Below are 14,842 nucleotides of genomic sequence, written 5' to 3'. Positions count from 1 at the left end.
TTTGTAACAAAATGATGATTACTTACAAATGAGATCAGCTCCTATCTGTTAAACTCAGAATTCATTCATCCTCAACCGATCAAGAATGCTTACATGCAGATTTACTGTTTATGAACCCTCCGACTCCAATCTCAAACACCTAAATAGTTTCTTTCCCAGTGCCATAGCCCTCTCGAACCAGTAATTCAGCTTGTCTTCTCTGCATATTCATGTATTCTGCCATATTCTGTATGAAGGTGTGTGTGTACAGTATATGTACATGTATGCATGTGCATACACATTATACTCTCACACTTTGACTTGCACATCATCATTTGTACATTTCTTTTATAATTGTACTATTCTGCATCTTTTTACAGTTTTTTTTTTCCTTTTTTTTACTTAAACTGTTAGTTATTCCCATTGGGATTAATAAAGTATCTCTATCTATCTATCTATCTATCTATCTATCTATCTATCTATCTATCTATCTATCTATCTATCTATCTATCTATCTATCTATTTGTATGTGACATTGTGTTATGTTATAAGCAGCTTCAAATCTACCAAGTCAAATTCCTGTACATTAAGTACTGCAGAGTAAAAGTGATTGATTCTCTCAAAATTAATGAGAGTGATTAACAAGGTGAAACATTATTTTTTCTTATTGCTTTAATAAGCACCCCTTGCTATCGAAGCCAATAGTTTTCAAACTGGAGGCTGTGACAAGGTTAACGTTATTATAAAAATCAATTCCAATTTTAAAGTTTGTCATTAAATTAACTACTTTTTAAAATAAACAAATACAGTAGGTAACTACAGATGCTTTTCACTTGTTACATAAAAGTTATATATCAATGTTGGTATGTACAAAAGCAGTGGTCGGTACACATACAGTTGTTTAGTGGTACGCTAGGAAACAAAAAAAAGTGTAAAAAGTGGCAATTAAAATACTTGAAAGGGATATTGGTTATACTGCAGCTGCACTTGCTGTGCCATGCCATTTCATGGTGCTTCTGCTGCTAGACTTCGCACTTATCTCTTTTACATCTCTTCTCCTGTTCCATGTTAATTGCACATGCTATATCAAAGTCTTGCACCATGGACCAACAGTGATAGATTTTTGGAAAAAAAAAAGTGTTTCATGCAAGTACTTTCTTTCTTACATTCGCACACATGCACACATCCCCCACACTCTTCCTCTCTCTGTCACTCTCTCTCTCTCTCTCTCTTTCAGGTTCTCCTCTCCAGAGTTACAAACTTTTTAGTTTTTGTAAACTTGTGTCATGTAGCATTATTTTTGGAGGCATTTTAGAAATTGTCAGACTAAGGCAAAATAATATACAGCGAAGAACAAAAATGAATTTTAACAATTATTATTAATAAAGTACATGTATCCTACATTGCATTTTAGTGTTATTAGAGGAAAGCTATTGTTTCAGAGAGTGTTACTAACATTTGGTTACCTTCATCCTTCCATTCAAAATAAATACAGGAATACAGTAGGCTGAAGTTAGAAGCAGAAATGTGCTTAATGTTACCAAAAATGGAACCTGACATTGACCATATAAAACATAAAGATACTCAACCTTCACAATTAACTTTGAGTTAATTTTCTCTTCTGTTGACTGGATTTAAATGTTGTGAGTTATTTTTGTGCTTCTTTTAATTTGGATTCATATGTAACTATGTCATTTTTTGTATATTAAAATATGCAAATTTTAGGCTACATTTTATTCCTTATCAAAGTATGCTATTGTTCTTATATTAAAGAATCAGTCATTAAAAACACATTTGATGTGCAGAAAAACATGAAGTACACAGCCACACAAAAAACTATCTGTAATCACTTGTTAAAATCACTAAATTCAATATTAGGCAGGGGAGTGGAAGTTAAGAAATTAAACTTTTAGTTGTCCCTAATAAGAATATGGTTTTTAACAATTTAACAATTTAAGACTGTAGGAAAATAGCAGTGCTTCAAAATATTTCAATTCCTGGAGGTGTTACTTCTAGAAAAAAAGGTTGAAAACCCCTGGTAGTGCTATTGCTTGATATTTAATCATGTACTGTATGTGTCAATAGCCTGCCCTAGTTAAGCTTTGATCAGTAAGTCTACTATTTTACAAAATCATTAGGCAGCAAAACCTGCAGCAAATTATAATCCATGAATGTACAACTTGATTTATATCCAAGAATGAAACAAAATCTAAAGCATTAACATCTAAAAATGATTGAAGATACAGGGCTGAGAGACATCATTCAGCGAGGTCCAGCAATTCTTGCACAGTACCTTTACATTTACATTTACAATTATATGTCAAGGATTTATATGAAAGTCACAAGTCTTCATTTTGAGTAGCTAAGAAGCTGAACAGCAGTTGTATTCCCAGGAAAGCACTGCTAAACTACCTTGTTCAAACATTCAAATAACTGAGCGGTGGCCTGCCCTTATATACTGTCTGTATGTATGTATCTATGTGTGTGCGTGTGTTTGTGTGTGTGTGTATATATATATATATATATATATATATATATATATATATATATATATATATATATATATATATAATCTCTGTGTGTGTGTATGTATATATTTTATTCAGCGTCTGCAGCTTCCTGAATCAATATGCACTTTAATTAAAATTAACTTTTTTTTCCCCTAGTGTATCGACTCATGGTGAAGTCATATTTCATTCTAATACTACTTCTGCCAAAATCAAATGCTTGCATAATATCAAGCAAGCCTATAACATATTTTAAATGTTTTTTGAGTTATTTACCAAGTGGTTTACTGGAAGCAAATATTTTCTCTAGTTACATAAAGGAGTCGTCTACAATTGAACTGTTCAAAACAAGATTAAAGACTCATTTCTATTCACTTGCTTTCCATGATCTTCAGTAATACTGATGGTTTCCTCATTGTGATTATGTAATCTTACTTCTATTTATTATTTATGTTCATTTATTTTTTTTCTATTTATGTTTTTTATGTTAATTATATGTGTTTTCTTCTTTTATTGTAAAGCACTTTGGCCACAGCATTCCTATGTTGTTTTAAATGTGCTATATAAATAAATTGACATTGACATAAAACAGGCAAAAAATTAAATAGACAAATTTGTCAATGTTTATTTTTGGAAAAGTTGGTAATTAGCATTAAAACTAATGTTGTGTTACTTTTATAACCCAATTTTAGATTTATATTAATTAGAAATAATATTTGACTTTATTAGATTAAATAACATTGATATGTTGTCCATTTTTCATTTGTATCAGGTTTTTCTGAAGAGTGATCGTGTAGCCAGGATGGTGCAAAGTGGTGGCAGCTCTGCCAGTGATTTCAGAGAAGTTTTTAAAAAGAATATTGAGAAACGAGTCCGGAGCCTTCCAGAAATTGATGGTTTGAGTAAGGAGACAGTGTTAAGCTCATGGATAGCCAAGTTTGATGCTATTTTTAGAGGAGAGGAAGACCTTCGTAAGCAGACTCCAAGAATGAATGTGAATGTTGCTTCAGAACTCATACTTAGCAAAGATCAGCTTTATGAAATGTTCCAGCAGATCCTTGGAATTAAGAAAATTGAGCATCAGCTTTTGTACAATGCCTGTCAGGTAAGCATCTCCCCTTCCCTTGCTGCAAGTGTGCCTAATACACTCTATCTAATAGACTTTGTACAACCTGCATACAGTATTTTTTCTGATGATTGATTGTTTTTAATTGTTAGGTTGTAACACTGTGAGAAACCATGACATGAAAAAAACAGTCAATAATCTTTCCTCCCACATACACCCACAATTAGACTAAAAGAAAAAAAAAGCGCATTCTACCATTCTAATAATATGCTTTTGAAACAGATGGAAAAAAACAGGAGAAATCTTCCACCTCCTGACATCAACCCCACCCAATGATGTATAATCCTTACACTAGTCTACATTAAAGTGAAGCTTGTTTGTATTTAACATATGTCTATCTATCTATCTATCTATCTATCTATCTATCTATCTATCTATCTATCTATCTATCTATCTATCTATCTATCTATCTATCTATCTATCTATCTATCTATCTATCTATCTATCTATCTATCTATCTATCTATCTATCTATCTATCTCCCTGCCACCCCATATATATTTATATATAACAATTTTGATTATATCACAAAAAGTCTTATGTGTTTTTGAAACAGGAGTTGTTGTTTGCTAGTATAATGTTTTCAAGCCAATGTAAATTGTATTCCATGTTGCTTTTATATTGGTTATGTATCTCTCTTCTGCAGTGGCCTAGGCAGTCAAATGTATCATGCTTATTTAATCTCACAGATTTTTCAAACTCCAAAAAATGTATTTTTTAACAGCTGTTTAGTGTTATAGTTTATTATGTACTTCCAGCATTTAGCCTGGTATATCTTTTAAATGGAACCTGTGAAGGCATTATTGAGAATGGGGTAAAGCGTAATATTTGCCCCTTGCTGTGATAATCTCTCATCTTTTTTTTTTTTGTTTTCTTTTTGTGGGACATATTTTTTAACTCTACATGAATTGTTTTTTCCTCTATATTCTAGTGTTAACAGTGTACTTTTATTAAGGTAGGCAATTTAAAGAAATCAAAGTAAATATATTAATGTACTGTTGCCCTTTATGTATGCATTAACTGTCTGCAGTAAAAAAAAAAAAAAAACTGCTAGAAATTTTTTTTTGTGTTAGTTTATGTGTTTCGTACATGTGTAACATATTAGCTGGCCTTCCTTGACATTTGGCTAAGCATAAACTAAATGGTCTCAGAAAATTATTCTGAAAAATATGGGACGTAACATTAGTTTTTTTTTATTTCTAGCATATAAAATAATTTACTTTTAAATAAAGCATATTGATTAAAATAATTAAAGAAACATTCTATAAAACTGAATAAAAATGAGATTTTATTTTTTTGTTAAATTTTTGGCATATTTCATCAAGGCATTGTATAGCAGATATACTATAGTGACTTTTCCATTATCTCAATATACACTGTGACAATATGATGAATGTGACCACACACAATCTATATGAAAAAAGGGCATTTAATGAAAGTTGCTTTGAGCAGTAATCATACAATGTTTTGAAATATTAAGAACTATATATCAGTTTATTCAGCATCAAATAGGTTCTGATTCAATGAACATACCTATAAAACGTAAATGTAAAATTAATATTCAACTAGAAAAAGAAAACATTAACTAGCAATATATTTTTTATTTATTAAAAACTGTTGTCTTTGTATAGGTTTTGCCAAATTCTTGATCATTTGGACTTTGTTTTTATTTTCTTCATAAGAAGTACCTTGACTTACAGAGGCTTTTCAAGCCGTAATAGCCGTGTTTACTATTCTCTTAGTGTTTTCTCAAAATGTTTCCTAGGCAGTACACTGAATGCATCCTTCTTGTTAAAACTCTTTCATGTATCAAAGAAGTTTTGTGAAGAGAAAAATGCTTTAAAAATTGGCGTCAAAATGTTCTATTAAACATCTTGCACTTATATTCCACAAAATGTATTTTTCATCTTATAGCTTAAACACTTCTGTGATTTGTCCAGTTACTAAACCTACCAACCTTGGGCTTAGCACGAGTACATCTATCAATCCAGGACACATTTACACATAATCTAACTCTCACTCACAGAATATCAGAGTACCTGAAAAAATATAAACACATAGAGACCATGTAAACTCCCCAGAAACAGTAGGTTAGCTGGGATTTAAACACTTTTATCCATATTGTTTTTGTAACTGTTTAAATTACTTTTATGAGTCATCAAAATGTGATGAGTGTATATAGATATCTATCCTGATTCTTCCACATATGCCAAAATGAATAAAAACAATTTTGTTAGGCAGATGCTGGTTGGTTGTTTCAGTGTCCCATGTCTGTGAAATTCATCAGCTCATTAGGCAAGGAGCAGAAATAGAAAGCAAAAAATTGTAGCCATTTCTTTGTGCACAGTTATCACTGCTATATCTGTATGTAGAAGCCTGTATACGTGAGAGAGGAATTAGGGTGGGTGGAAGCAAGATGCTGAGGCAAAACTTTGGTTATGAAATAACCATAATAATAATGAAAGCAAAGATTCCAAGTTTTTTGCTGATCACACTATTCAAAAAAATAAAGATTAGATCTGTGCTACGCATGAGTGAAAAAATCGGAATTGAAGAGCGGTTTAAGCATAGCCTTATTTTGTTTGTCTGCTTGGCACGATTATCAGGGATCAAGCTATTGTGGTTTAACGACAGTACCATTTGCAGTCAGCAACATGGCGGCATCCATGAAATGGAATAACATCTGAAGCAATAAAAAGTACAGTAGCTATTCCACAAATTAAAAGGAACAAATCGGGACATATTTACACTGTATCATAACTAGTAATCATAAAAATACATGCAGTAAAACTGTAGCAAAAACAGTGCAAGCCTTGTACTAATGGAAAACTTGACATAGAAGCGACAGTTTTCTTCATTTGGCAGTTTGACTTCCCACAAAATGTTAAAAGGAGTTCTTCATTATGCATATTTATGTGTGTGTTCATTTTTAAAAATACAATTTGAAGTGATTTGAGTGACAGAGAAGAAGTGTCAACTTTTTGAGGTGTGTAAAAAGTGTCATCCTTGACCAGTCTGGTACAGAAGAGTCTATTAAATATTTTGCCAATATCAAAGTGTCATGCATAAATCATAGCCAGAATTCCTATTTAAGTTGCTATTAATCTAATTTTTCTTTTTTTATGGCTGTCTTCATTTCTGGACTATTATTATTGTTTTCTTTCTTAATCCAAAGTTCAGATGCCATTTTGTAAGCATTGCTTTTTTATTGGCAGTGCGCTGACATCACCATGGTGTTGGCCTTGCTAAATAACAATAAAAATTTATAGTAGCAGTAATAATTTCAAAAATAAAATGGATCAGAACATAATTTTGTGATTAATTACTATTACTATTACAATGAACCAAGATGTTTTCTAATGATGTTAAATCTATTAGTCTGCAGAATGTTCAGAAATTTACCATCATTAATCCTGGAGGATTTTTCGAAAAAGCAAAAGAAAGTGCAAAGAGCTCATAATTTTGCATTAAAATTAGGGCATTGCATGCATGATGGCAACTTTTAGACATTGTGTCAAAGTTTTACGGTTTGTCATTGTAATTATGCCACACACATGTTATTTTCTATAGCTGTGTAGTTTGTAACATTTTGTTTTTCTTAAGTCATAATGCTTTTTTTTATTTTTAACCCAAAGATAGTTCAGGTCACAACATAGATAATAAAAGCAGTCTTAAGCAAAGCTATTTGAGGAAGAAAGATAAGATAAAAAGATAAATAACTAAAAATTAAGATGCTTAACCAATTTGTTTTTAGATGTTGGATAACAATGTTGATTTGGTCTTTGATCTTTTGTGACTACCAAAACTAGAAGTGCCTTTTATACTGAAAATAATAATTTTATGAAAATAGACACTGAAGTACTAAATCAACTGATGAAGCATAAAAAGTCATGCCAGATATTTTAGTAGCTACATTAATACAGAGTACATAAGTATATGTAATCCTTTCGCCAATATCTGGTACTATAATGAAGTGCATTTTTATTACACTTGAAATCTCCTTTTAGACATATGAGATTTCTTTTTTCTACACTTTATTTTTGTTCTTGTTTTAGTTTCCTTGTCAATGTTTTCTTATATTTCTTCTGGTGTTGTCACTTTTCTAAACGTAGCAAACTTACACGTAGTCTTTGAATACGCATGTAAGTACATGAGTGAAAGTACATGTACAATTGATTGCATATTTTTCTTTTATCTAGTACTGCAGTAGCCTGTCTCAACTTGTCTAACACGTTTGCCACTTGTGTTATAGACTTGTTTTTTCAATAATAGTAAAGTGCAACAGATACACTCCCAAACACAGACTTTCCTTTACATGTGCAGATCTATGGTAAGCCAAAGGAGCTATTAGAGTTAAGTGAATTTGGTTAGTATGCATTTTTGAATTGTCCAGTAAAACATATTCAAACAGTTTTTAGCAATTTTAGTAAAAATATAAATGAATATCACAACCATTGCATAGTTTCCCCAAAGGTTCAGGTTACAGTTAAGGTAAGACTTTGCCATTTTTGGGTGGTTTAACTTAATTTTGACTTTCTACTTTCACTGCAATGAGATGCTTTGCATTCATAGTAAATCATGTTTATTTGTGTTTATTCGAGGGAGATAGAGCATTTTTAGTGTTTTCAAGTGCTAATAAACACTTACTACTTAGATAACTAGCATTAATTTTTTTTCTTTTCCTGTTTATGTGGCAGAGATACAATATAACATTGTTAATTTTTCCGGGTTTAAATGAGAAAATGAACGGTTACATTTTCTACTAGAAATAAATAAAACAAATAAGTGAGCGGAGTTTTCATAATATCCCTATGAGATTTGAAAGAAATTAGCAGATGATGTTTTGTAAGAAGTGAGGAGAAGTGGGAGATATTAATTTTATCTTTATTTAATATGGACAAATGTCCAAAGTTCAGTTTTAAAATAAATCAAATATAGCCCAATAGACTTCTGAAGTGTCTATATCTGAGTGCTTAGATATATAATAAGTCAAATTTTAAATGGTTTACAGAATATACCCTCAGAATTCACATTTCCCTGTTCCTGTTCCTCTAGTGCAGGGGTCTCCAACACGTCGCTCGCGAGCTACCGGTAGCTCGCAACCCCTTTCCAAGTAGCTCGCCAAAGGGTTAATGCATCCTACATAAATTTGAAAACTTGATTAGTCAAATTAGGGGTGGAAAATATTTCCAAAAAATCATATCACGATCCACAATCCGAATTGCAATCTATGTTTTCAAAGTGGCATACATTTTAGAGAATATCCGGACTCAAACTCGTCAAGACCTAAGTAACATGTTATTTTAAATATCAAACAAAATTTAATTCAATTGTTCTCTTGTTCGCTAGCTAAGCGGAGTTAACACTAGAATTACCAGAGCCTCCAAAAAAACTCATAGATCCGGCCCACCTTAAATCCATTCGCACCTTTGCCTCAGCGTCTTTTGTCCTGTAAAGGTGCTGATTAAGACAAACAGCAAGCAGCCTGCTATTCCATCCCCCACCGCCGCAGAACATGCACAAAGTTCTCTCAGCTCATGCCTTGATTGATTATCTGGGAGTGAAGTGCTGGAGTTTTAGAGTGGAAATAATAGATCGTTATTTGGAACACATACATTTCATGTGTGTTCCGTTTCTAGAATAATCTGTGTAAACACATTGTTAAAACAGAAACGTTTGCCATATTTTAGCAGTAAATGACAAAATGTTGGCATAAACTATATAATGTGTGAAGCCTGAAGTCCAAAAATCAAATAAACACCTTCACAAAAGGTTCAAGGATGATACAACAGCTTCCGTGGCGTAGCGGTAAGTTTTGCTTACTTGTAATCAAGAGTCCCCAGTTCTATCCCGTCTGCCTCCTATATTTGCCATTTTCAGTAGTGAGCTGCTCTTATTGTTAATATTATACAGTACACACATACATTTGGTTTGAGTCTGTAACAGACGGTGTACATTTATAGGACTTATACCGTTTTTTTTTCACTTTTATTCTCTGTCACAATCACGATACATACTACCGCCCTAGGGATCTGACGCTGTTAGTATTTATTTGAAACTGGGAGTAACTGTAGATGTGAGTGGTGTTTTGAGGCAATGGAACTGGACATTCTCTGATCTGGAGGGATAAAAGCTGACACACAAACGCTGGTGAATCTGCCCTTCTTCGTATCTCACCGTCACTTCATTTTTTTTTTATTCAGTTTATTGAGTGTTCCTGCTCATGCTGAATTAGTATGCACCTTATGGTGTATGATGTCAAAAAAACAAAAAAACACAGACTTAGGTATATCCATCCATCCATCCATTTTCCAACCCGTTGAATCCGAACACAGGGTCACGGGGTCTGCTGGAGCCAATCCCAGCCAACACAGGGCACAAGGCAGGAAACCAATCCCGGGCAGGGGCCAACCCACCGCAGGACTTAGGTATATATGATTTGGAATTATTCATTTTATGACCTGTATAGTACATTTTGGAAAACATTGTGGCACGGATGCAACATTATTCACATTATTTATATTCATTCACATAACACCTTGTGTCTTTTTTTCCCCGATCTTGCCAGTCCCCACATGTTGCTGTTTCTTTCGTACTCTAGGACATGAAGAGGTAACAATAGTACAGAGAGGTCAGTTCAGCGCTATATGCAATCATCACATTCAAATGTTAACAATTCACACACACACACAAGGACCGTCCTTCCTACATTTACGACATGTGTACCTGTTGTAATGCAGATGAACATTTAAATGACTCCATAAGAGTGAACCTAAGTGGCTACACTCCACCATACACCTCTCTTGTTAACTCCATGTAGTGCCAGACATCTCACTAACTAAAAAACACATCACACATGCAACTGGACATGTGAATACTCTTGTGAAGTGAAACTGACATGTAACAAAATGACAAAAGAATAAGTAATATCTGTGTATTATTTGTAATTGCATTGTTTTGTTTTGACAGCATTCATTTTTTAATTCAATAGTGTGAGATACACTAGAAAATGCATACAGACATACAAAGTGCACTTGCAGGTGAACTAAATATTTTTTGTGATGTTTTAATGCAAAATGTGAGTTGTGGACACCAACATTTTGTAAATGTTAAGGCAAAACAAGTATATTCAGTTTGTTTGGGTTGAAATAAGCTATGAGAATAAACGTTAGATAACAAAAGCGCTATATAAATGTAATGAAGTATTATTATTATTATTATTATTATGAGTAGCTCTCTGACATTTTCATTTTGTAAAAGTAGCTTTCAGGGGAAAAAATGTTGGAGACCCCTGCTCTAGTGAAACAGTTTATTGGTGACAGTATTTATCCAAATAATTATTTCTGAATATGTATTCGACTATATCAAATTTATATATTTTAGCAAACATGTTGATTTTTTATATTTGTAATATTTTTCAGCCATTTGTTTGCAACAATGACAGCATTTAACATCCTGAAGAAGGAAAAGGAAACGTGGTGGTGGAATGGGGAAGTACAGGAGAGTATACAGAGGCAGAGGATGGCGAAGAAGAAGTGGGATAGTCAGAGAGATACAGAAAGTAGACAAGAGTACAAAGAGATAAGGCACAAGGCGAAGAGAGAGGTGGCGAAGGTTAAAGAAAAGGCATATGGTGAGTTGTATGAGAGGCTGGACACTAAGGAGGGAGAAAAGGACCTGTACCGATTGGATAGACACAGTGCCCGAGCTGGGAAAGATGTGCAGCAGGTTAGGGTGATAAAGGATAAAGTTGGAAATGTACTCACAAGCGAGGAGAGTGTGTTGTGCAGATGGAAAGAGTACTTTGAGAGGCTTGATGAATCAAGAGAATGAGAGAGTGAGATGATTGGATGATGTAGAGATAGTGAATCAGGTAGTGCAGTGGATTAGCAAGGAGGAAGTAAGGACAGCTATGAAGAGGATGATAAATAGAAAAGCCATTGGTCCAGATGACATACCTATGGAAGTACAGTGGACCCTTGACTTACGAACTCCATTCGTTCGCGAGGGCTGGTTGTAACTCAAGTTGGTTGTAAGTCAAGACTATTTTTCCCATAAGAAATAATGGGAATACCCATAATGCGTTCCGAACCTCCCACTGCAACACTTACTTAACCTTTTCATAATAAAAAAAGGGTTGTATAATGTGCATAATTTACCAAAACACCAATAATATTTCTAATGTACTAACCAAAAAGTTATAAAAAGTGTGTAGCCTACCAGAAACAACAATTTCATACTGTACTCACCATTTAATTTGCCATCTTTGGGCTGCAGGAAGGGAGGGGGAGGAGAATGAAACGGAAGGTTTTTTAAAGGCTTTCTTTAACTTCGCTCAGGCGTTTGCAATCATTTCAATAGGTTCTTTTGTGTTAATTTTAATCACCTCCTGCCTACAAGTTATTCTGACGAGAATTTTTCTCAGCATTTCCTTGCGATAATACACTTTCAAGGTCCGAATGATGCCCAAATCCAATGGCTGAAGCGCTGCCGTGCACTTGGGTGGGAGGAATTCAACTGGAACTTTATTTAAATGTGGAAGCATGTTGTGGGCAGCACAGTTATCAATCATAAGCTGTATCATCCTTTTTATTCCTTCATATTGTGAGGTTTCTGAACTCTTTTGAGACCCCCCCCCACTCCCCACTCCCCACTCAATGGGAACGACACACTGAGTTGCGTCCTGAAGCGCAATTGCCGCATTTTGGAAGCTTGTTTGTCCGTTGCCGGGCAGGGTAACAACAGACTCATAGCGCTGCAGTGAAGTGACACAGAAGCAAATCTTAAAAGATCGGGGTCGCGCTATAAGTCCCTGTCTTGCTTGCCAAAACACGAGGTTGAGTCTCAGTACTTTAGCAAAACCAACTTTATTCAGCTTGAAACAGAAACGGCACACTTATTTATTGCAGCGTGATCTGCCACTCTGCTATACACAGACACAGCAGATCAGTGATCAAGTTACCTGTTACCTGCATTTACAATGTTCCTTGCATATCACCCATCGATATCTTTTCTGTTTGCTTTGGCTGAGAGACTCAGCACAGCTTTGAGCCGGCTGTTGCCCCAGCAACAGATAAACAGTCTTCCATAGACGCGGAGTTTGGACTTCGGGACGCTCTTCGGCGTGTCGTCTAGTTGGGGGAGGTCCCAAGAGAGTTTACAAACCTCACATTTACCTTGAATAAGTGCCGCATTAATAGGAATGTTTCTTGAACGCGCATCACTGAACCACATAAAAACTGCTTTTTCAACGTGTTCAAATGCAGCAGTTCACATACGTTTTGCAAGCCAAGATTTTTCTTCTTTTTTTGCTCGGTCTTTCAAGAAAGTTGACAGCGTCGATAGCAAAATTCCAAATTCACTGGCAACGTCTTTTTTTTCTTTTTGCTGCAATCGAGAGCTGCAAAAAATGTAAAGTTTTTTTTCTAATATGAACTGTTATCGTTTTTTCGTGTCTGCCGTATCTATAGGAGGGTGACAATGAGTTAAATTCCAATGGATGTTTTTCAAATGGTGACGAGCAATAAGTAAAAAGTAAGACTGAAATACGAGGAAAGTCAGAAGAAAGAAAAAAAAATTAGTGTTTCTGTTTGGGGGGTTGTTGTGCACAACTGAGCTGTGGTACAGAATTAACTGCTCTGTGAATGATTCATTCAAGCATTTCAAGGTCTTTAGGGCACTTCGTTGTAATGAAAGTATCTACTGAATGTACTTTGTAGTAACGAGATTTCTATAGACTTGCATCATATGGGGAAGCTGTCGGGACCATAAAAACACTTCGCTGTAATGAAAATTTTGTTGTAAAGATATTCGTTGTAACGAAATTTTACCTGTATATAGATAAATAACTGCACTGACCGAAATTACGTCCACAAACACATGTATCTGGGCTCCGACTGACACCTACTAACGCTCTCGGCTGTTTGTTTACAATCGCGCAAGCGGATACACGTGACCGCATTCAGGTCGTAACGCAAGATGTTGGTCGTAAATCAAAATAAAAATTTTGGTCGTAAATCAAGTTGTTCGCATGTCAGACCGGTCGTATATCAAGGGTCGACTGTATGGAGGTATTGAGGAGAGATGGCAGTGGAGTTTGTTTAATGGAATCATGGAAAGTGAGAGGATGCCTGAGGAGTGGAAGAGAAGTGTACTGGTATTGATATTTAAGAAAAATGAGGAGGATGTGCTGAACTGTAGTAACTACAGGGGGATAAAATTAATGAGCCACAGCATAAAGTTATGGAAAAGTGTAGTGGAAGTTTGGTTAAGAAGTGAGGTGATTATTAGTGAGCAGCAGTATGGTTTCAAGCCAAGAAAGAACACCACAGATGTGATGGTTGCTCTGAGGATATTGATGGAGAAGTATAGAGAAGACCTGAAGGAGTTGCATTGCATCTTTGTGGACCTGGAGAAAGCATATGACAAGGTGCCTCGAGAGGAGCTATGGTATTGTATGAGGAAGTCGGGCAGAGAAGTATGTAAGAGTTGTACAGGATATGTACGAGGGAAGTGTGATAGTGGTGAGGTCTCTGGTAGGAGTGACAGATGCATTCAAGGTGGAGGTGGGATTACATCAGGGATTGGCTCTGAGCTCTTTCTTATTTGCAGTGGTGATGGACAGGTTGACAGATTAGATTAGACAGGAGTCCCCACAGACTATGATGTTTGCTAATGACATTGTGATCTATAGCGATAGTAGGGAGCAGGTTGAGGAGAAGTGGAGATATACTCTGGAGAGGAGAGGAATGAAGGTCAGTAGGAACAAGACAGAATGCATGTGTATAAATGAGAGGGAGGTCAGTGGAAAGGTGAGGATGCAAGGAATACAGTTGGTGAAGGTGGATGAGTTAAAATACTTCGGATCAACTGTACAGAGTAACAGAGTGTCAGGCACTCGGGTCCTTAACAGATAAAACTGGCAGACCGCAAGTCCTTGATAGAGGGACCGAGGTCTGAAACAGTAAGAGATGCCAACACAGAAATGTAATTTGAAAAAAAGTGCAATTTATTGTGCAGTAAATGGCACAAACATTCATAAAAGTTGTGCTTTGCAAAAAGGCAAAGAAATAAAAATATCCTGTAAAAATTGCACCCATCCAATTGTTCCTTCAGGGTCCTTCTCTCAAATATAGTGTGACAGATGGCTGGGGCCCATGCCAGGCCAGGACGCCCCTTCACCACATCTGCCAGGGAGACAAGAGTGGGAAGCCCAGTATCTCCCCCTGGAT

At 35.1% G+C, this 14,842-nt stretch overlaps 1 protein-coding gene across 10 annotated transcripts in view; it reads left to right on the top strand.

Moving 5' to 3' along the window:
* cadps2 (Ca++-dependent secretion activator 2) overlaps window positions 1–14,842 on the top strand; it is an 874,989-nt gene that overhangs the window by 329,760 nt on the left and 530,387 nt on the right. For all 10 annotated transcript variants that reach the window (XM_051929794.1, XM_051929778.1, XM_051929757.1 and 7 more), the window contains exon 3: window positions 3,259–3,591. In XM_051929794.1, the coding sequence (XP_051785754.1) occupies window positions 3,259–3,591 (333 nt within the window). The remainder of the gene's footprint in view (window positions 1–3,258; window positions 3,592–14,842) is intronic.

Source organism: Erpetoichthys calabaricus, chromosome 1 (genome assembly GCF_900747795.2).
Source record: "Erpetoichthys calabaricus chromosome 1, fErpCal1.3, whole genome shotgun sequence".
In the NCBI taxonomy this organism is placed as follows: Eukaryota; Metazoa; Chordata; class Cladistia; order Polypteriformes; family Polypteridae; genus Erpetoichthys; species Erpetoichthys calabaricus.
This window is presented reverse-complemented; position numbering and strand designations above follow the sequence as displayed.